The sequence below is a fragment of the Tympanuchus pallidicinctus genome, unplaced genomic scaffold, assembly GCF_026119805.1.
Source record: "Tympanuchus pallidicinctus isolate F22 unplaced genomic scaffold, pur_lepc_1.0 scaffold12, whole genome shotgun sequence".
Lineage (NCBI taxonomy): Eukaryota > Metazoa > Chordata > Aves > Galliformes > Phasianidae > Tympanuchus > Tympanuchus pallidicinctus.
Genome location: NW_026294637.1, coordinates 11,238,692 through 11,266,301, shown reverse-complemented (window position 1 = coordinate 11,266,301; position 27,610 = coordinate 11,238,692). Strand labels below are relative to the sequence as shown.

Here is a 27,610-nt window from a genome sequence, read left to right as displayed (position 1 = left end):
CATGATAGGTACTACTAAAAACAGAGCCAAGTCAGTAAGCAGACCGTGGACTTGATATTCAGAGATGCTGAGATCTCATGGGTTCATCCAGTCCTTCAGAAAAGCAGGGCTCATGTTTCTAAAAGCACCTCCAGTTGCAAACTACTTCCCTGCAAAATGGCTTTAATTGCTTTCCTTTTTTTTTTTTTTAAAATAAGAAAGTAATGGTTATTTACACTTGTTATCAGACTACTGACATAGGAATCCAGCTAATGCATGCAAAGTGACAAAATGGTGCACTAAAGAGAACTTTAACACATGCTGAATGAAGCCACTGGGGAGAACGGAGCTCTTTAAAAAGAAAGGCAGTTGTAGGGTCAGAGATGAGTCCATTAGCTCATGACACTGTGCTCCAAGTTAGAGAATACTACACAAAAGAAACAAAAAAAGTCAACAAAAGACATGCTATTAGGATTTTAAAACAAGATCTCTGGATGTGAAATATTAAGATTGATAAAAACTTTAATAGGTAAATTATTTTCAAATATTTTATTTAAAGATCTATGAACTATTTCCTAATAATGCCCTTTACATAGTTGCATCTATAGAAAGCTAGGGAATGAGAGCAAAAAGGTGTAGCATTAAAAGACTTCTCCATCAGAAATGGTAGGCTTATCTACCAAGTAAACCAAACACAAATCAAAGAGAGCGTTACGTAAATATTTACCCTGTCAAATAGAAAGTCGGTGTCAGGAGTTGGTGTTTAGATTTGATTTGCGAGTGTAGGAAAATACAGTATGCAGTCAGTGTACAGAGCACTATAGCTCTCCTTTCCTAAAAAGTTATCAGTACAATGTAAAGGAATTTCTAATGATACCTTCAAAACAACAGACCATAAGTCATTGAGCTGGGATGGGGGAAAGCTACGCTAGTTTTCTACATGGTGGGCAGCCACCAGCTTTCTACAGGCTGCCATATATGCGCTTAATTACATCCGCTTCTTCCTTGTCCAGGATGCCCTTGTCCACATATGCATCTGCTTGCTGATCAATGAAATCTCTCAGCTTTGAAAGATCATAATCTGAAAAATAAGAGTTAATTTACACAATGTTATACCCATAATATTGCTCCACTTAAGAACAGTGCCATTGCAAAGTCAGTCCCACAAAGGCACTTATCTAACGCAAAGGGAATTCACCACAAGCACAACTTGTGAAGCAGGAAAAAAGAGAACCACCCACACAAAGTCTTCTTCCACCTCTTGGCGGTTTTACTACTCAAGAGTAATAGTCATCTCTTGCTCTTGCTTGTTTGATGGTAAATGCCCAAGTAAGAATATTTTCTGATTCAGAGCTCTGGTGCTCCAGTGTGCATGTGAAAGCTGGTGTTAAAGCTCTATTATTTTCACAGTTGTCATGGATTCAAATCAGAAGTATTACACGGACTGTTTCCAGTAAAATCCTCACTTATTGCAGACACCTGCACCAAATATGGGCTTTTTAGAAAACTCAGGAAATTAACTGCCTCAAACTAAATGGCAGCAACATAAATATTTACATCGATACAGAATATACCATCCTGATTTGAAAAGTATTGCAGAGTAGACTTTACGACAGTGTTACTGTCAAAGAAGTCTTAGAGAGTCTGTATGTCAATCTGCAGTACCGCACAGGAAAATTCTTTCTGCTTTTCTGATAGATGGTTGCATCTGTGCAGCATGATTCATCACCTATACATCAAATGTGTTTTCCTATGGTAGAAAACATCCCTGTTTCCCGTGAACAGAATATAAAGCTTCATTTGTTAGAATCACAACTTAGTAGTCTGGAAAACATTGATGTCTTAGGGCTTTATACCAAGTTAAATGAATTAATATCTTTCACAAAACCAGATTCATCCTGAATATTTCAGTATATATTATGTTAGTACTGATTTTGTAATGCAACCCAATGCATTTCACCGTATAGCAATACATGGAAGGACTTGCTTTCAAACTCAATGTTGTAATCAAAACAGAACATTATTTTTCTGACTTTTTATAGCTAAGTGGCCAAGAACGTGTACAAGTAGAAAAATATTAAATAAGTGAATTTATGCTTGTGGTCTTTTTAAAAACACCATAAGGCAATTACAAGTGACTAATTCAGAAAACACATTCAAAGCTCCCCACTGCTTCAGGGGTATCTTCTCCATATCTGAGCTAGCAGGAATTTCGCCATTTGCTGTACTGAGGCCAGGATTTCACTTTCACTTTGTTATGGGCTTAAGAAAATTTAACTAATTTGTGACTTCATCTTATCTCAGTAATATGGCATGAAATAGCAATTTAGGAACAAGGTTGTGAGATTTGATCCAGGTTGATAAAATGAGACAGTAAAAAGCACCATGGAATTGTGGAATGGAAATGAATAGAATGACAAATACTAAATTAAATATAACATCCAAATTACCCACATTACAATTCCTAGGCTTTTTTTTTTCTATAGTAGTATTAACAACTCCATCATTAAAGAGATATACGAAGGTTGAATTTCAAATACAATCTGCATGAGATTGCAACCATTAAGATACCAAATTCTGGCTAATTTGTGTATTTCATGGCAATTTAATCTGATTTTTTTTTTTTAAGTCTGTTAATTTCTAACACTTATTTACAGGCTATTAATTTGTGCAAGTCATTAGATAAATAACAACAGCTGCAGCATTACACTGAGTTGTTGAAACGGCTACAGTATATAAAGTGAGGTCTTATTTGCACATTCAAATCCAGCCGTTTGCTGCGCATCCTGCAATGAATTGCAGAGTTTACTTTTATTCCCATGGCGACTCTTAGTGTGGTGGAACTCCCCCAGTATTCTGTGAAAAACCCCATCGTGCTATTTGCACGTGTGAGCTGAGCCACAGCTGCGCTCTTTGGAGACAACCACGTAACAGCACACACAGCGGCCCACACCCAGCGCTGGGAGAGATGTTATTTCCACACCAGCGCGGAGCTGCGCTTTAAAGAGCACAGGTTTCACAGGTCAAGCTAGCTCTGGGAGACAGTAAGGACAGACCCAGAGCATCAGAGGGACAGGGTTCTGTTCTGTCTGTATATGCAGACAAACTCTGGATGCAAAAGACAGGCCAAAATTTGGGCCTGTGGCACATTTCTCTTTCATGCAGCCAGGTCACTGAAGATAACTTGACTTCTAATGAGACAGCTGATGTTTTCAAACTGGGAAACTGCAAATAAATGTTTCCTAAGGTCATCAGTCATTGAATGAATTCTAACTTCCACTGAAATTCATGTAATGGTCTACTTGCCTGAAAAAAACCGAAACCTCTTTAAATATATGCAGGGAGTAAAACAATCCATGCGTAAAATAGAGAAGCGTGGCTCTTTTAATACATGAATTACTTTGTAAATCATTCTCCTGCCAGCTCCCAGATGCTAGATGTAGTAGAGAAGTGATTGATGGGCACATAAATAACACCTAATCTTGTATTGAAGGAACACAACAATGCATGCACTGACTGTACTTCCCTTATCATCACTGCAGGAGAACTGAATTAGCATTTTACAAAAATGACAATTATGGAAAAAATACAATAACTATGATGTATGGGAAGACTAAGGAGTGTTTTCTGATTTGGCCATAACTTACACTCACTTTAAGGCTCATTTCCATTGCCAGAGGACAGTAGAGATATTTTACTGTAGATGAAAATCCATTTACACAGAAAGCCATGCATTCAGCACTAACCCAATGGATCCATTTTCTGGAAGTATTAACATCATTTCCAAGCAGATAAAACGCTATCGATCTGCACAGCCATTTTCAGGCTGCAGCAGCACGAGATGAAAGGAAACTGACGAGCAGTGGTTAGGGGCTGCCCTGTCAGTACGTGTGATACAGAGAAATAATGACGTGTGACTGAGAGCTGATAATTATATTATCATTTTTTTAAAACAGACATATATATTTGAAGCGGCAGGAAATCTTGAGCAAAAAAGCACAACTGTAGTTGTTGCCATTGTGTGGAAATGGTTTTAAGATGGGAAAAAATAACTGTAGCCTTGAAAGAAAAAGTCCCTCCTAGAACAGAGTTTCTGTATAGGAAAATGAATGTGCTGGGCTGTAGGCATGCCCTTGTCTCTGAAATGTGATTTATATACACTATGGCTCACAGAGGGGGAGGCTAGATTACCCAGGGCTAATCTTATCTCAGATCCCCTTCTGCTCGGCTGGCACATGAAGGATTTTTTTCACCAGGCTCCACTCATACCCGAGGGATGGATCCCTTAGCTAGGAACTGTCACTTACAGAGCGGGTGACAGCAGAAATCCCGGCAACAGCAGAAAGAGAGGGTAAGAGGCTGGTTTCACAAAGGATCTTGAGGGAAAACATGATATAGATAAATAAGGGCCTGTGAAAAATAAGCTAGAAATCCTGCTGCTGTTGGACTCCTCCCTCCAGCTCTCACACAGCCATATCTCCGAGGAAGAGTCAAATGGTGGAGCAGCTGGTGAGCAGACCCTGTGCAGCTGCTTCAGCCAGTGCTCCCCTTCTACACAGCTTTGCATGTGAGAGACACAGGTCATTAGCTTAGATTTGGGCTGCAATCCAATGTAATACAATGCTAGTGACATAGGTTTGTATTTTAACTATTTAATTCACAATTATAAATCAAATCTCACTGCTATTTGTGATGGCACACACAGTGCTAGCCAGATGCACCAAGCTTTTCTAGACATATGCAGCCATTTAAACAGATGTTTATCTCCTGTACAAAGTCTTAATTAAAAGATATGTTGAACTAACAAATGAAACGATGTAATTAACGTACTGTCGGCTGGTGACAGGTAGACAGCAGTATCTATCTGGGTGGTACGTGAATACCTTCCAGATTAGTCACTGTACTTTTTGCGGGCAATGGCAGTTCAAGACAGTTTCCAAGAGTTTGCCTTAGTCTGCTATTTTCATTTATTGATATAAATAATACAGGTCATGTTATGAGTTAACTCATAAGGTAACCCTCTATCACTGCAGCAGACATGCAGTTTTATGTTACTATTATTTAACTGGTAATACGGTGCTAAGTTATACAATTTAAGTTATATGTTTTGCAATGTACATGCTGCATTTTACTTCATACCTTCTTTGTTACCTTGTTTGTTGTGCTTTTTTAGCCATTCTATGTTCTTCTTGATTGCTTCCAAATATGCCTCAGCTTTTCCTAGAGGAAAGGATAAGAGAAATTAAGCACTTACTTCAATGATTGATGCACCCTGTTTAACTGAGTGAAGGTGGTTACAGCAAAGGCAGATTAAAACTATTCTTAGTTTCTGTTTAAAAGCTGAGTCCTTAGTCACTGAGAATTCCTGCAGATGCTACGGGGTTTTATCTGGCCAAAATTAGTCACTAACAAACGTAGAATCAGGTCTGTTTTTTTCCTATCTCTATGCATAAGTTTTGGCGGCATCCCCAGCTATCATGTATGAGAATTGTAGGCAAGCTTTATCTTTTGGATCATAACAACTGTTCAGCAAAAATGAAGCTGTTAAGACAGTAGGGGTTGATTTAATAAGACTGAAAGCATTGACTGTCTGCTTGTATACAAAGTGTCAGAAATCTTCATTCATCAGTATTAACAGCATATCAGGGATATAACACTGAATGTTTTGGAAAGACAAGCTGAAATACAGCTACTTACACCTGCTGAGAGAAAGGAAGCACTAAAAGCATTAAAATGATCATAAGTCCTTTTTATAGCCAAAATTTTAAAGTATGGCTATTTTTGGACCAGAAAGCGCACACGATAGAATTAGTTCCAGGATTACCTAATAAAGCCCCTAAGGAAATATTCCAGCTAATGGATTTTGAATTCTTAACTTGGCTGGAGCTGTATTGATGTAATGCTCTAACATTCGTCAGGGAAAAAACCTACTGTGATTAACCTGTAGAAAGTTACACCGTTAGTAACGGGGTACAGTACCAGATAGACTGCAAAATTTGAGCTGAGAGTGCAGAGCTAGTTTTATAGAAGTTATTCTATGAAAGAGCATAGAATATTGCGTGAGACAAAGAACCAAATATTGATTTAACTTCAATGTCTAAAAAGGCTGGATTTTTTTTTCTGAAGGTAAAATAAAATAACCTGAACCAAACCGCACAGATAAATCTTCGATAGACAAGGTAAACATGTTATTTATCACTTCCCATGGGTACTGAGACAATTTCTCTTTACTGTGAAATTGGACTGCCACCTTCAGATATTTTTCTCTTCTGCTCATCTTCACCACTGTCAGAAAAAATGTTTTCTACCATCCGTGACTGGCTAATAATTTGTAAGTTTACACTGCCCATGGGGTGGAACCATGCAACGTGGACAATAATCTGTAGCCTTGAGAACTGTGATTCGTCACTGAACAACTTGCAGTGGAAACATGCAAACCATGAAAGGAGCAGTTCAAAGCAGGTTACACTGTTCTTTTGTTTGTTTAAAAACAAAAATAAATCTTGATGCTGGATACTTAGCAATAAGAACCCACTGAAAGGCCTCTGCCCTAACATACACACCTCCTTCACAAGTTCTCCTCTCTGTACTTCCCTTCTTAAGGAAGCCCTCCAAGTCTGGTCAATAAGTTTCTCATGAAGGTTTTTGAGTACATAAGCAAGAGCTTACTCTGGAAGTGCATCCAGACTATGGAACCCACCCTGTCAAAAGATACGGCTGAGTTTGAAGCTACACTCTGTACTTGCCAAACTAATTTCTCCAACTTCACCTTCCCTCAGTAAGCCCTTCATCCACACACAGACATAGAATGAACGACCTCTTTTCTTATAAGCTTACACACAAACCACTTCTAAAGATTTTTTCTACGACAAGCTGAGAGAGACACAAAAAAAGTATGTAGGTATTTGAGAGCTGTGCTGGATGCCACAGAAACTGAATATATTTTTAATGGAAAAGTAATACCAAAGATAAGAAAAGATTCTAATCACTTCAGGCACGTATAGCAAAAACAATGGCTATTTTGTACCTCTGGGCTCTTCACTGTTTCCTGCTGGGTTTTGTTCTTCATTTTTTGTGGAATCCTTTGAGATTTCATATTCCTTCTCCATTTTAGCTGCTTCTTCCTTCGTACTGTCTGCTTCTTCACTACTCTTGTCTAAGAAAACAAAAATAAGATTCACTTTGTATCCTACATTCCAAAAGCATTTCTACATTATGTCAGTATGATCTCTAGGAAGTAAAACATTATGACTGGTGATTGAGGAATAAATCTATTGGACACCATCTCAAATCAGTTTCTAAAGATCAAATCTACCCCATCCCTCTGGAATGTCTGTGTCTGCTCTTAAAAAAGCAGCTGAATACAGGCAATTAAAATACAATAATATGTAGTTCATGAAGGCACATTCTTTGTGCAGAAAAAAAAAGAAAATTTGTCATTCACCAGATCCAAAGTTGACAAAGAATTTTTTTTTTACCTGACTCTTTAAAAGCATCGTATGGCTTGTTTTTGTATGAGTAACATTTGGACTTCACTGAAGAAAAGGGAGTTCATGTGAATGTACTTCCCAAAGTGAACAATTCAGCAAAAATTCTTCTCTTCTTTTTATTTAGACATCAACACTGTGGCTACAGGCCCTTGAGAGACAATATCTCTAATTAACAGTCTATATTCTGATGTAATTTACCAGTTTTTAACTGAATGGATTAAACAAGGTGTTGTTAAACAGCAATTTTTCAGGAGAGAAAATTATAGAATTAGTACCTGCTGGTTGCTTTGGTTTGCTTTTAGTGGAAGGATTCTCGAGTTTCTTCTTTGTCTGCACAGCTATCATTGTATCTAAGTTTTCTAGAAATGAAGGCAAAAGGAAACCAAACTCCAGTCATTTTTCATCAGATATGATACAGAAACTATACTATGTTCTCTACTACACCAGTTTGAATGGTGAGCAGAACTCCATAAGAACAGTCTTCATTCTGTTCTCCGATGAATTAATGCAGAGCTGACACTAAATCTTGATTAATATTTAGTGAGGAAAAGTACTAAACCATGACAATAGGAGTACCAAATATGGCCAGTATGCATAAATAGAGTAAAAGTGTGGATATGAGTTACCTTTCAAATCACATCAGTCACAAAATGTATATAGCAATGTCTGTGAGCAATTTTCTCAGGTAAAAGCAATGAAAGAGCTTAGCACCCAGACTGTGAAATATGTAGCTCATCCTGCTAGCATAATATTCTCCTATTCTCCCATACTGCATCTCTAATAAGAGGTTTAAAATGATATTTAGATCAAATAAATGCTTAAACTGAACTGATTTTCAGAGTTCCCGAGGTTAAGCATTTAAGTGAAAACCCAGTGGATGGCAGTGGCCACGTATACAACCAAAATTTAGCAAATCTAAAAACCTAAAATCACCTAAAATCTAGTAAATACTTTTCTAGGCTAGTTTTAGGGCTGAACTCAAGTAAAAGCACTTTTCCATCAAAATGTATTTTTCAGATGCAATAATCAAATGCCTATGCAACACAATAAATATCCACAGTATGGATAACCTCACAACCTGTCATATTTTCTCAGTCAATATTCCCTTTATGTAAGTGGCTGAAGTATTCAGTATTAGATGTGGTAACAGAATAGATATTACAGGGGTAGTAAATATTTTAGATTGCCTTATGTATTGGGCCAACCATTTTATCCATCAGCTAGAAATGGGTTTTCTATCAGACATTGCTCAGCACTGAAATGTAAGGATTTGTTTCCTCAGCAAGCACAGTTCTCATGGCAGCTCACCATGAGCAGTTCTGCCTGGCATTTGATGAGAAACAACATAATCCTGTCTGCCTGCATCATCTATGTTTTGTTGTTTACATAAAACTGAAATGTAAGCAGTTTTTGCAGGCAAGCTGCCCAATTGCAACCTGTCAATTCTACATCACATTGGATTGGTGGTGGTTTTCTTTGTTTGTTTGGTTTTTTGTGTGTGTGCATGTGAAAACTATTTTAATCTGATTTGTGACCTTGTCTTATGACCTAAGCAGGTCTGGGCAGGGTTACAAACTGCCTCAGACACGGTGATAAAGAGAAAAAACAAACTGGTGTTACAGTGGTGGCACTGATGCCTTACTATCACTGGATCCAGAACTTATTGTAAAGGCTGTAAACATTTCTTTCAGCTGAACTTAAGATTCTATTTATCAACTTGAATCAGTACCATACTAATATTCTGGCAGGAATATAAAGATTTCTCTGTTGCAAAAAGCACAGCTTTTAGGGTAAGATTACATAGCTAAGAACATTGTGCTTCATTAAAACATCTTAATGAAGGCAGAACATTAACCTGGTATTCATCTTGTAAATATATTCACTAAAAAGCCCTTTCTAAATCCAAATGAATACATTATTCTCCACTAATTCATGCAACTGCATATATGTCCAGCAAAATCTATCAAATCAGGCAAAATCTAGTAAATTAGGCTTACAAATAGATGTTAAAATATGAAGGAGTATTCAAATGTTTAAAATGGCACACATATGTAAGCACACTGATTTGTGAATGCCTGTTGGGCTCTGTCCCCAGGGTAGTCACATTTGGGTGCTGATGCATTAAACCTGTATTAGCAGGAAAAAAAGAACCACTTTCCACAACTAAAGTCACAGCGAGGCTCTACTACAAGGATTTATAACCCACTTACATGTCTTCAAATATCTGCATAATGATAGTTTGATGATTGATGGGCTATGGTGTCCACATCCAAGAGGTACTTCTGAAGGGAATGATTTGATTACTCCTACAGACCCCACCAGAAATTCTACAGTTTCCCTGTGCTTTTTGATCTGGCTAACAATCTTGTTTTAGTTCAACATATGACTGCTAATATACAGGACTGTCTTGTCACGTACAGTAAGATGGCAATATGCATTGTGTTCCAGCCACATCCCTTGAACAGCTACATCTGTGTATGAAGTGTAATACAGCACTAATTGTCCAAGCTTTGTAACTGAAGCTGGACTGAATATGATAACAAAAGTATTATATTTACAAAGTTTCATGTTAACAGCAAAGGTATGGGCAGGTTTATATGAACAGCCTTTTAATGAGGACTACGTTTTATAGGAGAAATATTGAAGCTTCCTACTAGCTGGATGGCACGCCAACCTCAATCTCAAGATCACACAGCTGTATTTCCTGTGTAACAGTGTTCTCTCTGTAAGCCTGTTCATGTTTATGGAGATCTACATATATAATTAAGAAAATTTTACCAGATAATCCCAATTCTTCTTGAAGAGGATGCATTCCTATTTTTCCCCTTTAGAATTAGTGTCTTTTACAGCTGGTATTGCTCCAAAATGTGTTTGTACTTATCATATGGGGCTCGGCCATGGCTGAACAGTGTTTGCTCTCAGTTCCACTAATGGTGTGAGTCATCTTCTGAGCCAAGATGTGCCTGGCCAGCAGCTAAGCAACTGAATGCAGTGTCTGGAGTCCTAACAGGAACCGACTGATTAATTTTCTGGTATCATCTCCGTAGCAACGTAATTTTTACAGAGTAAAAGTTCAGAAAGGTAATGACCTTTCTATAGAGCCAGCCACTTACTTGAGATGGCACTAATTAAAACAACAGAACAATAACAACGGAGCTAATGGAAGCAAACTACGTCAGTAAATAGGTCACGGCTGCGGCGGCTGGCCTTCCGAGGAGCAGATCATCTCATCACTGGAACCAGACAGCAGCAGTCAAAGATCTGGTTTCCGCCTCACCTCCCTTTCTGCCTGCTGCTTTGATCTCAAGTGACTCACTCAAGCATCCATTTTTCACGAGGGCTCCTATTCTGGGGAGGCACCGTGAGGCAGCTGAGGCCCAGTTTCTGGAGGCACTGCATGCCGACTGATCTCCTCGGCTGAATCTGAAAATGCAAATACCCAGCGCTTTCAAAGCTCTGTGCTGAAGTTTTTCAAGGGGGGGATCCAAAAAATCTGGATCACATAAAAACAGAACGCTTAACTTTACTTTTACTCTGGGAGAATGTATTGTGACAACACCCTTCAAACCTGTTGAAAAAGATACTTTATGGAAAAAAAATAGTACAAATTAAATGATTTTTTTCCTCATTAGAGAGACAGAAATTGATGTACTAGTTTCTGAGTATTACCATTTGAGTATTTAATGGAATTGGTAATGGAACACTGACACAGACTCCTCTCTGCAGACAGATTCATGGTGTTTTCTGGACTACTGGTAATTTTCCAGCAGAGACTTTTTATCTGCATAATTTTCTTGTGCCCAGGAGGCAGTTTCACATTCTATCCTTGTCAAACTGACTGATGCTGAGATTTCAAGTCATTAGACTTGCACAGAAAGGCCTGCTAAAAGGCTGTATTTATTAAAGGGCCAAAAAGGATGGCGGTGGAACCCAAGATCAATCTTAACGATAGCTGCAAAATGAGTTTACTTGATGAGTTCACACACTGCAGCAGCTTCAGATGGAAAGCTTTGTGCTGATGACTGCTTATATATGAGATGCACATATTTCAGGCATCAATTCTGTCTCCTACAGTATGTGATCCTTGAGAGTCTGCCTTTTTTCAGCAGTGACGAAACTCAGGATATCAGTGTCTGCTTCTGACTGTTCCATGGCAAATAGCATACCAGCTTAATTCTGGGTCCAAATTCCCCTTTTACCATATGTGAGTGTTGGTACTGTCAATATCCGGCGGATTACCACTACTGTAGCAAAAAGCAATCCAACCTTCAATCATCTCCTGTCTTAATCCATCTCATGCCTAGTCAGAAAATTGTGGAGCTGCACTGGATGAGGCCTACGGTTCATTTGATCAATATATTTACATATGCCATGATGGCTCCTTACAGAATTGCTAAGAAGCACAGAAAGACAATCATATATCAAACCCTATAAATTTGTCTTGCAAACCTCCTGTTCTTTTCCAGCTTCATGCCTTACATGTCAAGATACGGCATTTTCGTCTTGAATCTTTCCGTTTGATTTGTCACAATGGTGTGCCTTAAGGAACAACATGCCAGATGACAATCCTCAGGTAACAGCATCACTTGTAAATGGGTTACAGGAAGATGGTTGGAGTGATTAGAAATAAAACAGCAGCAGTATCACTTGAAAATCAGATGAAAGGCAATTTAAACAATGAAGCACAATATAGATAGGGAAGTTTTGAGGTGAACAAAGCTCTGGCCAAGTCTTCTTAATTGTCCTCATTTATTTCCCTACTTTACAGACCATTTCTCAGATTTCTCTCTTCAGGATTCTAGAGGCATTTCCTTTACGCTACTTCAGGTCTGCTAGAGCTCTGTGGTACAGTCCTTCCTTAATCCTTTCCCCATCTGAGATCGCCACGAGACCTGTGCACCCTCCTTAAATGCTTTGATGTCACGCACTTTATAAACATCATGGCTTGTGACTACAGCAGCTCACAGATGTCTGCATTGCAGGAGTGGGCTGGAGTTTAATTTCAGAAGTTCAGTGGCAACTTATTCACCATACTCACATATAATCATCTCAAATCATAACTTAAGGTCTCAATGATCAGCTGTCAGAGAGATAGTAAATGCAGAAATTAATTTTTAAAATGTAGATATTAAATACAGTAAGAAAAAAAACAAAGCTTCAACCTCTTTTCTTTAGAAACTGGGTGATACACTTGTTAACAGACATCACCAGGAAACCATGATTTCTAACAAAGCTGGAGAAGAACAGCGGAGACAGTAAAGAGAAACAAAAGAAGCTGCAAAATATTCCCAGGAACCAATTGCAGATTTAAAGTGTGAGTATTGATTAAGAAAAGAAATGAACCATAATATACTATTTTTGGTTCGCAGACTTTTACACATGATTTGATAGTCATGCAATGCAGTGGGAGAAAAAAAAATCAGTAATATTAAAACTACTGAATATCCCTCAAAAAAGTGGCTGAGAAAATTTATATCCCTTGGATATTGGAAAGTCTCTGCTATCATGTATGTTGTCCTGCTTAAGTAATGCCCACAGTAACTTACTATAGTGACTAGTGGTCCCATCTATTAGTAACTCTGAGGTTAGCAGACTTTGCATATCATAGATGTCCTTTTTTTTTTTTTTTCTCTATGTAGTCTGAATGAGGGAAAACAGGAGATGACCAAAACAACAGGGGCCAGAAAATCGTTCATGCTTTTGTGTAAATGCAGCAGTAGCACAGGAAAGATATGGATGAGGCATGGGATGAAGCTACAGAAAGAAAAGCTTTACAGCTGGAACGGTGTCTGTGGTCAACATACTTGCTAGATTCCAGTCTTTTCAGAGACCTTTGCACACTCTTTCTGCATTCATCTTGGGTTCAACTATTCATGTATACTTTATATTACCACTGCTGCTGCTCAGTATTTGGCCCACTGCCCTCACCTGAGGTGCCCCTGATTTCTGTTTCTCAGATATGTGATGTCCTTGATTTTTCTAGGAACAGTACAGTGTGCTGAAATCTGTCACTTCAGTGCGTCACAAAATAAATAGCAGAGAAAAGAGCTACCTGAAATTAAACGACTCCCACTAGTAGTTGTGTATGGGTAATCATATGATAAAGTCATACTGGGCAAGGAAAACCACCAAAGGGAAATTCAGATAAAGACAATAAATTAGGGGTTTAAATGCTCACAAAGAAAGCTTACGGTATGAACAAAGGTCTTTGAGAAAAACGATATTACAAAAAAAGGAAGAAAAAAAAGGAAGAAAGTAAGATTATGCATGGACCTGCACTTCATCTTCCATGTCAAATTGAAGGAAAGAACAGAAATTCCACCTGACACTGTCCATATATCAAGTGCACCCTCTGGCACTGGAATAGCCCTACCTTCTTTCACCCCTTTCAAAATCACACACTCTGTATCAGGAAGCATTTGCTTTTGGAGACTGAGTAGGGGAGGGATGATGCCACAGATCTGCTCTTTGCCTCATACTCTTGGCTCAGTGCCTGATCTTGCCCAATTAAACAAATATCAGGATCAGACCTTTGGCCTGGAGCATCTGTGCTGATGAGAACTTCAGGGATTAGTCACAGTACTGAAATGAATACTCCCATCTCCCAGGAAAAGTCCAGAATGTGTCTGCTGTGCACTGCTCTATGCTGGGGAAACTGAGGAGCTGTGCCTTTCTCAGAGATGAAGCTGTGAAAGGTACCAGGCATGAATGCGAGACACAACAGCTATTCCATGCACCTCAGCACAGAGGGGCAGGGGCATGTTAAATCAACATGGGGACTGTCTGTCTCTTCTATTTCCCTTAGAATTTTGTCACGCAGCCTCAGCCTGGCTGAAAGGGAGTATGCCTATGGAAAAATATCCCAACAGTATCTTTAAAAAAGGACCAAACTAATGAGTGCATGTATACCCAGGCAACAGCTCACCACTGAGCCTTCTCTCTGGCACTAGTGTGTCCTCTTCATTGTACTCTTCTTTTCAATTGCCCATGGAAAAATGGGTAGAAGAGGTAAACAGAGACATCTGTCCACGTCCATTTCTAACCAACACAATCTCCTACTCAGTGGCGGGGGAGAGAATGGCTCCTGACAGTGAATCAGAGCTCAGGGGAGGCAGACAAGAGGTGGCTTTGGTCTAGGGAAGGAGGCGGCTGTGACTCAAACACTGCGTACTGATGAGCTGCAGCACTTCCCAACCTAATTAAAGGGGATTTTGCTCCCAAACCAGTTTGCTGTGGTCCATGTGGTGCACACTGTGGCTATACTAAGCTAAACAAGGAGGTGAGAAGTGGAATCTCCCCTCAGAAACAGCAAATTTTCAGAATGCTTAAACTTAATTTTCTTCCCACAATATTTTTCAGTTGTAGATTTAGAAATTGGAAAAAAATCCAACCAAAAATGGCCAACATCAATCATAAGATGCAATAAAATATTCATTATATACAATATCACAGTGAAGCCTCGACATGCCTGTGAGACCATAAAGTACCAAGGGCAACAGTTTGTGCTACATGCACTAGTAAATAAATGAGAACTCCACACAAGAATAAAAGGTTGCACACAGCTGATTTACATTTCTAGGGTAACAGTTCATTGGGTAATAAAACTTTCAATTGGAATGGGGTGGCAGTGGATAAATTTGCAGCAAACCTTGTAAACAGTGTACAGCAGCACAATGTAATCACTGTACTGTGTAAAAAGAATTCATACATACCCACTGGTGCCTCTCAAGAATCTGTCTGTCATGTCTGAAAGATGTACTTTTGTTTTGATTTACCAGGGTCTAATATTTCCTACAATAGTTCTAAAGTTCACTCACTATTTTGGTCTGATCAGTGGGAGATGATTTACAGATGTATCTAAACAAATCGGCAGAAAACATTTGTTTCTGTTTCAAAGCTGACAACAATGTTATTAACATTAGTGTATTACAAAACTAGTTTACTTGATGCATTTAGAATAAATGGAGCTTTTACTAGGAGGGTAGTGGACTGCTACAACTTCATTTTTAAAATCAGCCACAAAACAGCCTGGCATGAAGGAAAACTCAGCACACAAAGTTCCTCTTCTCTCTGCAGTGTAGATGGAGCATTTCATTAACACTTATCTGTCCGGGTATAATTCTGATAGGAAAGCTAGGAGTGAAGCTCCACCATGACACTAGTACAGAGTACAAAAACAAAGGAATGTGCCATATTATTCACAAAATAATATTCTAACAGTGTAAGTATGCTTGCAGTGCATTTCTTACTCTGCTCTACTGAAATCAAAGAGAGTTTTCCTCTTGGCTTGAACAGCATTGCCTTTTCCCTCAAGGCACTCAGCACCATGAAGGATATAGATCTTCTCAGTTCCGCACGGGAAATTCAGCATCAGCCATTTATACAAAAGTAACAGCATGAACACCATAAATAGTGAAATAATTTATGCTATCAGTCAACTTCCCTGAGAGCTTCTTGCTGCTTTCTGCTGGTCATTACGTGGAGAGATTTCACTTCTTTCAGTCCATTCACTCCCTGCACCCTTGCCAACAACAATCATTGTTTCAGTAACTGACATCCTCTCAACCTGTGCAGCAATATCCTGTCCATCCAGCAGGTTGGGGCAAACTAGAAGGATTCAGCTGCTTGGGCAGTGTTTTCTCGATGCTGAGAAGCAGCCCAAGCATAAATAAATCGATTGGGTGTAATCTACAGGCTACCGGTGTAACTGTGATCCCATGTCATATGACCTTATAACTTCAGAACCAACTGTGTTTGCCCGTTCTTATTAATGCAAAAAGATTGTGAAGCAGATTTCAATCTTCAGAGGGAAGACAGGCTTTCTAGAAAGATTTATGAAACCCTCTGAATAGAGTAAAAACGTATCATGGGGCTTTCATTCCACAGACTTTGCTCCCAGTATATCAAAATATATCACCCAAACTTAAGAAAGTGATAGAAGGCATCAGCATTATGCCATCAGCAGGGCAGTTAACAAATGTGTGATGCAATTTGGCTGAATGTACAGTTTATGTCTGCTTGTTACAGTCTCTCTTTAATACTCCCAGAGCTATACTTTCTGAATACACGCTGTAAAAGACAAGTAGTATTTTTTCTCATTTCATATAAATTAATACTTTGGTTTCTGCTCTTTGGCTATATTTAGCATTTGGAAAGCTTTTAAATATGTATTACATGATACTGAGTGTGTATATTAAAACATCAGCTTCCTTTCCCTTACATTTGTATGAGTGCTTGCATGTTTTTCTTGTGAACCACATTGCAGCTAGACCCTTTGTAACTTGAAGCTAAACCTAGTAACATCATCCACTGCAGCAGCAAAATATTTTCCCTGTAGAGTAGGATACAATGATGATGACATAATGCTGTGGTTCCCAAATCTCAAACCAGCTGTTACTGGTATATGCATTCAAATTCACTGTTCTCATGTAAAAGGAACAAAAGCCTGGGACTTGATATATAATTCTGGGACTGAGCTTATGCATGGCTTCACCCATAGAGTGAGGAAATGTAATTCAGGCAGTTTCCTACTGTAATGTAACTGAGAGTGTACTTCCACTCGCCCAGAAACAGTAGTTATTTTCTGCCAACTAACATGGGATCTGATAACTAATTTCGGACTGAAGGAGCAAATAACAGCTGCCAACTTTTGGCAATTACTTATTCTCCCTGTCAGATATTCATGCTAATTCCTTCATCTGCTGCAGATGAACATAGCAGAGCATCACTCCCATAACCTAGACTGCACTGAGCAACACAGTACATATACAAGTACTACTAGGTGTATTATATTGGAAACTGTAGATAAATAAGGGTAATAAAATGCTGAAATGCTTGTAGATCCTGCAAGAAGCTAAATTCCTTCTGTGTTTTCTTCTCATGAATATTTGAGAATATTAACTCAATAAATGAAGGTCAAAGTCGTTTCTCAACATCAAGTTGAAAGCAAAGAATACCACAGAAGCAACTTGAGACCTACGAGAAAGCTTTTTCCTCTACAGTAAGTTGCTTTGATGGAGTACAAAATCCACCTCTCTTTAAATCACTAATTTGCAAGCCAGCATCTGTCTACATCAGTTGATAGCCTTGCTTTAAATCTAGACTAAGTCAGATCTCTCAAATTCTTAAACTAATCCCCACCTTCTGTATTATGTTATCGCAGCAATTTGATTCCACTGTTACAGTATTCATTTACCCAGAGCAAAGCTAAAGTGAATAAATATCCAGCAGGCAAAAATACTTCCCCAGTGTAATGCCATTATCCTGATACATCAGGAATGAATTTAACCTACTAAAGTCTTGCACAACACTATCAGTGAGAGCAATATCTACTCAAGTTATGTTGTCTTCCTTTATAGATTGACGTCACTTGTAATCAAGCATTTAATTATGTGCCACTTTCCTTAAGCATACAGGTAGGCAGAGAAATAAAGAAATGAACTGTAGAATAAAATGTCCAAATCTTCCAAAATTCAAGGACTTCTCAAAAAAATGAAGAAAAACTTGAATTCTTTAGAGGGAGATACATCCTTGCACTGAACGTGAATCATGAATCACTGCATATGTTGCAGCCAATTGCTAATCAATCCATTCAGTTAGAGTAACATCAAACAATCCTGCATCTGCAACCATCGATATGAAACAAGCCTACAGAAGTCATGAAAGATCATTGCCAGTCCCTACTGCTGTGACAGGCTGATTTATTAAGCTTTGAAATTGCCTTGATGTAAACAAAAAATTTATCAGGCTAACCCAGAACAGGAATACCTTAGAAAAATAAAAGGGTTGTACAGAGCTTCTGCAGATGTGCCCTTCTTCTGTAGCTCTGCTTCTTTAACTAGAAAGGCTACCAACAGTCACTATAGGCGTTTGTAGAAGCCAGAAAGAGAGGTTGGTGAGAAAAAAAAACAATGAAAAAACAAACCACAGGCTATTCCAAAATTTCTCTTTAGGAAATTACAACAATTCTATAAAGTCTGCTTAACCACAGACCCTATCAGATCCAGGAAAGCTCCTCCTATGCCAAGATGCTTTCCACACATGGAGGGAGTTTTACTTGGTACAATCTGGTCAATCATTCAGAAGTAGAGCTTTAACATTTTAAATGAATAAATCTGAAACAACAATCATAAGAGCAAGGAAGATGACAATATAATTATTGTGGGTAGAGTAAGAACATAGCATTAATAACGCTGTTGCAAAAAGTATGTACTCTCACCCAGATAGGAAACTCCTTCTTCTGGTGTGATTGTTCCATATTTAACCATCATCTTCACAAAATCAATCAGGGTTTTCATGATGGTTATTAAAGTCTCTTTCTCTTTTGTCTCTGTTTCTGCATGAGGGAATAAAGCAGAAGTCGTTCAGAAAGCAGGTGGGCAGATAAAGGCTACTTAGACTGGTCTGGCTCTGTATCACAAACAGTTCAGAGATCTTTTGGTTCGCTAGCAAACATCTCAAATGACAGTGCACAAGATCATGACCAAGGCACTGGGAAAACAGGTAATATTATATGTTTGGAAGACTGTGACTTCAGAATAGGACATAAACAACTTTTTACATGATAAAAATTGATGTTTATTGAACATACTATTTCTGACTATCCTCGTGATCATAGATTCTTAGCTTTCTGTTTCTACTGCATCTGTTGAGCAACATTACTGCCATTTCTGCATTAGCAGCATAACACTCTCCCAACACATTGTTATACAAGCAGCTTCTGCATCTTAGGTTGTCACTGAAAGATCCAACAGAGCCAGGTGCTCTGTTAGCCAGCGATAGTCAGAAACATACTCTCAGACTTGGCAGAGGACCAATTTCATTGGAGAGCTACTGAACAGGTCTTCATATTGGTCTCTGCAATTTAACACAAGTCTGTAGATTGCAACTGAATCTCCTCACCTCCAGCTTGTTAAAAGTTGGCATGTGAATAGGATAAAGCAGGAGACAAGGCAGAGATGTGTAGTCAGTGGAATCCAGTTCTTTTAGTCCTTTTAAACTCAACATGCCTTTCCGCTTTGAGAATAGAAAAAGGGGAAGGAAAAGCATGCAAAACTACTAAGAGAAAATAAAAAGAACAAGGAGAATATGAGGTTTCTAGACTGGATTTCAGCAAAATATGCCTTTGGGTTTTTCATTCTACTTCTCCATTCAAGCGTTTATAGGGACAGTCTCAGGAAAGACTAAGGCTCCTGCAGGACAAAGGATCTACAGAATAAATTGCTGCTGACTGCGCCGAAGGTATGCTGGCTAAGAGAGTAAGGGCTGGTGTGTGGTGGAGCATGCTGACAAAGCGACTGTGGCACAGTGCCACAATCTTGCCTGCACTAATTGGAAGGCAATAATGCCTAGCACCGGAATATGAAGAGACATGCAGAGCTTTCATTGCAATAAACATCAAACCTGTGGTTTGTGAAAAGGCTGGGAGGCTCAGACTTATTTACTGGTAGCATGACTGCAAGAATTCTACCCTGACTTGCTTGTATTTCTGTTGGCATAGAAGACAAGGGCATTACAGGAAAGATCAAAGGAGAAGACAGTTTTCCAGTTTTTCATCATGCCATTACAAGAATTGAAAGAGTTTAGGATTCCTGAATCGTGTGTCTCAAGACAGGATGGAATAGACAGGTATCTTGTCATGCAGTTTGAGTACTATTGCTCCCAGTGTTCTGCCATACAAAATGAGTTTCTGGTATGTAACTTAGAGAACATTTTTAATAATGTGGTCTCTTGCAACTAGGGGAGTCGTGGATAATACAGGGTAGAAGTACAGGAGAAAACAGGAAATCTAAGCGCTCCAATGGGATGCTAATACTGGGGCGGCAAAGTCTTTAGTGACAGCAGATGAGAATGAGCCCAGATACAGCTGCCACAGATGCAGAAATGAAGGAAAAGATCTGCTTATCTTAGGTAGGCAGGGATTTCCAGCGAAAGGCTCTTGCTTCTAATGACAACCCTTAAATGTGGTGCAGGAAGGGGTGAATCCTGGCTGCACCCCTTCCAGTCATTCAGGTGCACTGAATTGCATGCACCTGAGTTCCCCTGGGTTGGCTCTGCTTTTCCACCAGGGGTTCAATCATTGGATCAAACTGTTTACGTAGCATTTCCACTACACTCAGTTTCCTAGTTTTTCCCCAGATATGACTGTAAACACATGACAAACTCACCTGAATTAAGACTTTTTAATAGTGCATAGAAGTTTGGAAAGTACTGGAGGTCTTCAAAATCATCTTCAGAAGGCAGCTCATTTCTTCTCTCCAAGATATTAGATGATGACCATGTGTTATCTAGGGTATCATCAATTTCCCCATTGATGAAACTATCCTGATCAGATTTGCTTGATGTCTCCACAACACACATAAAAATAAATAAATCTGTAAGCACGTTGCTTTAAGTGATAGAGTTAATGGAGTAATGAATAGCATCATAATTATATACTGACTTTTCCCAGGTGAAAATGAGATTTTTTTCCTCAAACTTATTTCAATTTGGGATTCAGCTTTACAATTCAATGTAATTCACTATTTGTTTTTGTCTCATATTATTTCTTTCTGAACATTCTGCTATTTATCGGCTAAAGCAAAGCAGTCTGTTGGACAATTTGTATTGTTTGGTGAGCGAGTCCAAATTATTAGCTAAGTAATTACCAATTTTTCCTGTTGCTTTTCCTTTGAATCACTGTCTGCTCTGCTTGGAGGGTAATCAAAATCTTCAGGCTCATTCTCACGATCCTTTGCTTCATTTGCAATTAGCTGTTGTAAAACCTCTGCCACTTCATCTTCCAGAGTATAGGCCTGACTCTCCGTGATCTGTTAAAACATTTGTGCAGAGCACTTATAGAGCATGGCAGTTTTCTTAGAATTAAGGTCAACACAAAACCCGAACTTTTAAAACAAGTTGCTTTGAATCTGTTTGTTTCAAAGCTGAGCATAGCCAAATTAGGTGTAATAACTTCTCTGTTGTACATGTGTGTATACATACACGCAATATAAAGGCATGGACATATGCCTATATGTAAACGTATCTATATGTATGCATATACAAACACATATCGAATATATGTACATACATACAAACTCCTACCTACACGTACAGCCTCCAAGAGGAAAACGTAACCCTGTAGGAGTTAGAGCAGTGGAGTCCAGCTTGAAGAACTGCCTGTTTAGTATACCAAAGTATATACATACAGGGCTCTGCAACTGAGTATGTATTTTTGAATAACAACAACAGAATATGGTAATATAGAAAGGAAAAATGCAAATAGCTTTCTAGGTCATCTTCAAAATTGTTTTTTTTTCTGTGCTTTGTAACAGCTGTCACTTGAAAGACAACATTTTAATGTAGCTGTCCCTAAATGCCTTCCTTTGTAATCAATAATCAGCAATAGCTGATTGCAAAATCTCATGCAGAAAGTATAAGAAAATATAAGTAGATTAAAATATAAGGATTCCATATCACAGTGGCTAAAACCATACAGACATCCAGAAATTAAAGTCAAAGTTAGCCTTGGTACAAATCAGCAACAATGAGAAATGTACCCTCAGCTAATCAGCATGGTCACATGTCCACTGATTGAAATAATTAGTAGGTGGGCAGGAATGAGCTCAGACCTTTCTCCATAAATATCCAAAAGTAATAGAAAATAATGAGAAGAGATATTACAAGGAAAACATTAGGGCGGATATGGCAGGAGTAGAACTGGTATTTTCTCCTCATCAGAAACATTCTGCAGTTTGGCATATTGTGTTGCAAAGCCAACCCAAGAATATCAGTGATGTTGCAGACATAAACTGATGTGCCCAGATAGTCAAAGAGCTTGCCTTGAGTCTAAACCTCATTAGTTTTCTCTCAGGTTCACAGGACACAGAGTTTGTGCCAACTGTCTTTTTAAAAGAGCACCAAAGCATCCCACAAGACAACGTGAAACATGAACAAGACACTTACAAGCCCCAGATTGAGAAGTTTGGAAACGATCTTGTCAAACACTCCTCTATCGTTTTCCTCATAAATCCTTGTAGCAATTTTTTGAACAATGTCTTCAGCAGTCAAGGGAGTGCCATCTAATTGATGAAGGCCATCTGGATCATCTAAAAGGATTACAGTTTAACTGTGTGCTAACTGTCCTAACTCATTTGGATTAGACTTGCAAAAATGTTTGCCTGTATTTTTTTCTCCTTCTTCAGAACAAAGCCATGTTCATTAAAACACATTAGGAATACTCTTTGCTACACACTTTGCAATGCATTACATCAGTATTAAAGAAATGTTGTTCAGTTCTATTTAGTACAGCTGGAAAGTACCTTTAAGACTGGCTCTTTTGAAAGAGCACAGAAAAAAAGTCAGGAACAAATCATAAGAAAATCTGTAAGAATGAGAGAATACTGTTCACCCAGTGATACCAAATAATATGCATAATAAGCAGCATATTACAGTCTTATTTGATTTAAGCAAGTTAAATTTTAATCATTTAATCATTACTTATGGAAAATAATATCATCATGACCACTGAGAAAGTGAATGCGATGAGTAAGCTTTGACCTGTGATTAGCACACCTTGATATAATTAAAAACACTTGAACTAAATGCTTCTCCCAATTCTCAGAGGACTCACTTAAACTACAAGTTAATTATCTACTCCTATAGTAAAGGCACATTTCTTTGGCCTTCCCTAGCTGCTTTTAGCTATGTTGAGGAGAATCATTTAACAGACTTAACATTTGTAATGAGTGTATACAATTTAGCACTATATAACAGTGGTTTTCCCTTTCAAACCAGAATAATTATATTTTCATTTAAAAATACGTCCCATTTCCCCCTCCATCAGATCTAAAGCTCTAAAAAACTTAATGTAAATTACATTTGGATTTTCCTCCACAGAAGAAGACTGTAATAATCAACAGTAGCAATTCTTTTGTATTGTGTTTCAAAGCTAAATTGCAATATGACAAGCTTCTACAACTGGAAATAACTGCAATTTCACTGCTGCAATGAATAGAACTCATAGTTAGTGATAAACACAATATCTCTGACTGTAATCAGTTTGCAAGAGAAATCTAACCAAAAATTACTTGAAGATTTACAGAATACCTTGGAATTTATAATCCAGCCCACTTTTAGTAGAGTCGTAGTCATCCACGAGCCTGCGGTTCTTGGTGGAGTCTGCATCATCAATGGCCAATTGCTGTTCGTACAAAGAGCTTCTAATTGACTCCCTCTCTTTTTCATTCCTCTCTCTTTCTGCTACTGACTTTAGCAGGTTCAAGTCATCAACAAAGGAATAATTCCTGAACTCTGGCTTATTTTCTGGAAAATACATACAACATGGAATCTTACACCTCTTTGAATACCATTATGAAGAACAACAAAGGATAGAGAGGTGTTTTACCTGTGGGAGATATCTTCCTATTCTTGTCTGCCTCAGCTTCAGCAATCTGATATTGAAAAAAAAAAAAAAAAATTTAAAAGCAGGCAGAAGGAGTAAAATAGACTAAAATGTATGATATCTTACTTTATCAATAGCAGCCAAAGCCTTAATGCCTGATCTTCATTCTTACTATGAATTTGGCTTAATGCATTGTACACATTTAAGCTCTCGGCATTTCTTAGCAGTACCAACACAGCCCCTGACTAGAATCAGATAATGCAAGAGACTGCACAGACTTTCAACTTTAGGGCAAATACCAGTTATGTTTTCCATTTTTAACCCAAGCTCTGAGTGTGCTCCCCTAGCATTTGAACACAAGGGAGTTCCCCACATGTGAGCTGTAGGAGCTGATGACCTGCTTTATATATATATGTGTGTATATATTATTATTTCCTAAAATTCTCAAAAATTATTGAAAATCTCATTTGTACCTAAAATATAGCAGTATTTACTGATGAATCTACTTGTTTGTCATTTGCTAAGGCAGCAGGATATTCATGCATATTTCATCTGAGTGCTCAAAAGGTTATGAGAATACAAACAACAGAAAACAATTAGAATATTTTTAATATTACATACCTGTTCCTCCAAAGGTCTTTCTACGCTTAATTGCCTGTTGTGCAAAGCTTTATCTAGAATAAACAAGTATATTCAGTTACATGATGCACATGAATACAGGGAGGCAGCACAGTTTTTCTTGATTTTCTACTTTTCTCACAAGAAACCTGGTATGTTAAATACGATGCCAACTGCAAGTTCTCGTAAAAATGTCTTGGAGAGCAAGAATAATAAAAGTCAAACATTTAAAGAAAGCATGATTGATTGGAGCAGAGGGAGAGGTTCTGAAAATGAGGTAACAGAAACACAGTAACCCCCTTCTGATGAGAAAACATAAGGAAATTGGGGGAGGAACGCAGTAAGAGATTGACTAAAATAGCAATAATCGGATTGGCACAAGCAAGAGCTTAGAAATCTGATAATCCAGAGCGTCGGGAGGACGGCGAGCTGGGCACCGCCGCGAGCAGAGCGCCTCAACTCCACGCCGCTTCACCTCTTCGCTTCGGTATCACACCGCAACTCCAGCGACACACTGCTTTGCGCCTCCAAAGATATTCCTTAGGATCTAACCGCTTTTAGACAGGCGAGGGGAAAGTTTCTGCTTTCCTCCACCGATACCCCGCAAAACTTTCCTCATCTCGGAGACAACGGGTTCGCAAAGAGGCTTACCTCTGCCCGCGGGCTTCGGGAAGCCGTACGCCCGGCTCGCCAACAGCGACAGCACCTGCAGCGTGACCGCCAGCTTGAGGAGCATCCTGCAGCCGCCCAGCCCCGGGGCCAGCCCGGCTGGGGTCCCGCCCGCACCGCACCGCACCGCCCTGCCCCGGCCGCCGCTCAGCGCCGCGGAGCCGCCGCTCTCCGGGCGCTGTCCAGCGCCGCGGTGCTGAAGCCGCAGAAGCCGCTCCGGCAGAACTCGGCCCCGCTTTCTCCTCGCCCCGCGCCCGCGGAAATGGTGGAGGCCGCCCCGCAGCCCGCCCGGCCGGGGGAGGAGACGGGGGAGGGCTGCGCCGGCGGAGCATGCGCGGCCTGCAACGCGCTTGGGGGGCGGCAGCCGCAGTCACTGGCTGCCCCTGCCCGCTGCCGGCGCGGGGTTGGAGGCTTCCGAGTGGGGCGGCGTGCCGAACACCGGGGTACGCGAGCCAGAGAATGGGGTGGGGTGGGGTGGCCTGCCCACCTTTTGAACAGTTGAAGGCTTCGGAACAGGCCACCGGCAAACCCGATCAGCTGGGCCACAGAGATGGGGAGGTTTTGATGTGTCAAACGGGAAATGCTGAGCTGCAAAGCATGAAAGGGAAACCTGGTCCTGTGCTGAAGGCCAAGGAATCACATACATACCAACCCTTTCCAAGAGCTCAGCGGCAATAAAACGCACAGCCATCAATGAATCTTCACTACAAAGACAACATCAGAAGTTTAAATGTAGCACATAAATTCTGTCAAATTTAAAATTAAAAAAACAGATGGCAATAAGCACATAAGCTAATTTTGAACATTTCCATAAATGAAAATGTATCCCTCTGAGGCACAGAGGAGCAGCAAATCCCCAGAGACCTGGGGAAGACATTTTCCCATTTTACAGAAGAACAAAGGATCACAGCGGTGCTTTTCAGAACCGCAGGATCTGCTTCCAGCATGGAAGATAAACAACGGCAGTCTTCCTTTAAAAAAGATCTTTTCACTTTGTAGTCATAAAGGGGTCAGCTGAAAACATTTTAACTGAGGAATCTCGGAGTACCACAGTATTTAGTGCAGTGACTGCTAAAAAATAGTTAAAACTGGCTATGTGAAGACATGAAGGGGATCAGTGCACATATAACTGGAATCCAAGACCATTCAGTCTCTTATGATATTATTATAGTATAAGGTGAGAAAAACAACGGTTAGGAGAATGACCAGTAGTTGTACAAAAGAAAAAAAAGAAAAACAACAACAACTAGAAAACATTGCAATTTCTTTCTTTTCCTGCTAGCAACCACTATACTTAATACTCCTGTCTTTCCATATTTACATTAAATACTGGCAAGATCTGATGCTCTAGGTTATGTCAGGATTGCTTCATTAAATTGATGAGCAATAGAGGAAAGAAAGTAACTTTCAATCCTCAACTATAATATAGCTTCTATCTATGAAGCTGTTCCAGAGTTAGAAATCATAGGGAATTTTAGATAAAAACATTTCAAGCATGGTTGTATATAAAAATAATTTTAAAAAGCCTAATCTAGACATTGCCTGACAACTTACAGGGAAAATTATTACATTAAACAGATTATTTTTCTTCCTTTTAGGAGCACAGAAAACAAGCAGAATCCAGAAGAAAGTAGTGTCTTCTTACTCTGCCATCTTAATCATGTTTATACACATCAGCAGAAATCCTGAATAACTGAAAAATGAAAACATCATTTCTCACTTTAATGTGGTTTGACTTTCTCTCTCAGCTTTGTATTAATTTAATAGTTCATTGCCTATCAGATGGTCTCAAGAGTTAAAAAAAAAAAAAAAAGTACTTTATTTTCGTTTACTCTTTCTGACATTTATTTCTATCCCACTTCCAACATTTCCCACCACACATTGAAAATACACATCCATTTACAGGACCATAAACCTTTAGTCATTCAGAGAAACGTCACCATGCAATACCAAAGCAGTAAATGTACTTTAAATACACAGCAATCAAGATAGCTGTAAATACATGAAGTCAGAAAAGGAACTCTAGTTGATGATAATACTGCAAAAAACTCGTTGGTTAAAAATATACCTATTTGTGTCATATGTCTACATTTGGCTTTTTGTCTATAGTGATATGTCCAAATGCATCTCAATGCATGTTTTACATTATACACTTCTGTTTATGAGATAAATGTTTCTATTTCTCTAATGTAGAATTTTTTTTAATGTTATCTCCCAATTCTACAATGTCTGTTATTTCCCTAGAGCTAAATCACCTTCTGCTTCACTGAGCCTCTCTAACAAGAACCAGTGCAGAACTCCGCAGCAGCTGAGAGTGACAGTGGGGTAGAGAAAGGAATTCCAAACCTGCCTTCATCAAAGCCAAGCCTAAGACTTGAGACACTCACTAATCATTTCTGCTTCAGCCAGGCAACACAGATGGTACATAGAGGTGCACACAGACATGCAAACACTGAGTGCATCTGCAATGCCA

The 27,610-nt window shown here is 39.1% G+C and overlaps 1 protein-coding gene across 2 annotated transcripts; it reads right to left on the bottom strand.

Annotated features, from left to right (window-relative positions):
* Positions 1-126: 126 nt before the first annotated feature.
* On the bottom strand, positions 127-25,399 carry SCG3 (secretogranin III). 2 transcript variants are annotated; one of them, XM_052672153.1, is made up of 12 exons: positions 25,120-25,399; positions 24,472-24,524; positions 23,854-23,899; positions 23,556-23,771; positions 22,413-22,555; positions 21,116-21,277; positions 20,636-20,813; positions 18,688-18,804; positions 7,745-7,828; positions 7,007-7,135; positions 5,131-5,199; positions 127-1,060 (listed from the first exon to the last, which is right to left on the bottom strand). In XM_052672153.1, exons 1-12 carry the CDS (start codon positions 25,202-25,204, stop codon positions 942-944), a joined length of 1,401 nt encoding a protein of 466 aa, XP_052528113.1. In that variant the 5' UTR covers positions 25,205-25,399; the 3' UTR covers positions 127-941. The 2 variants fall into 2 exon arrangements, with proteins under 2 accessions (XP_052528113.1, XP_052528112.1); XM_052672152.1 differs by having other exon boundaries at positions 5,119-5,199; positions 25,120-25,398.
* Between the last annotated feature and the right edge of the window lie 2,211 nt (positions 25,400-27,610).

Excerpts from the sequence above, each read along its gene's own strand:
- SCG3 (XM_052672152.1), bottom strand. The coding sequence starts at position 25,204 with ATGCTCCTCAAGCTGGCGGTCACGCTGCAGGTGCTGTCGCTGTTGGCG. Across the intron at positions 7,136-7,744 it reads CAAACCAAAGCAACCAGCAG|ACAAGAGTAGTGAAGAAGCA; the intron begins GTACTAATTCTA and ends TTGTTTTCTTAG. Across the intron at positions 5,200-7,006 it reads AAACAGTGAAGAGCCCAGAG|GAAAAGCTGAGGCATATTTG; the intron begins GTACAAAATAGC and ends CCTTTCCTCTAG.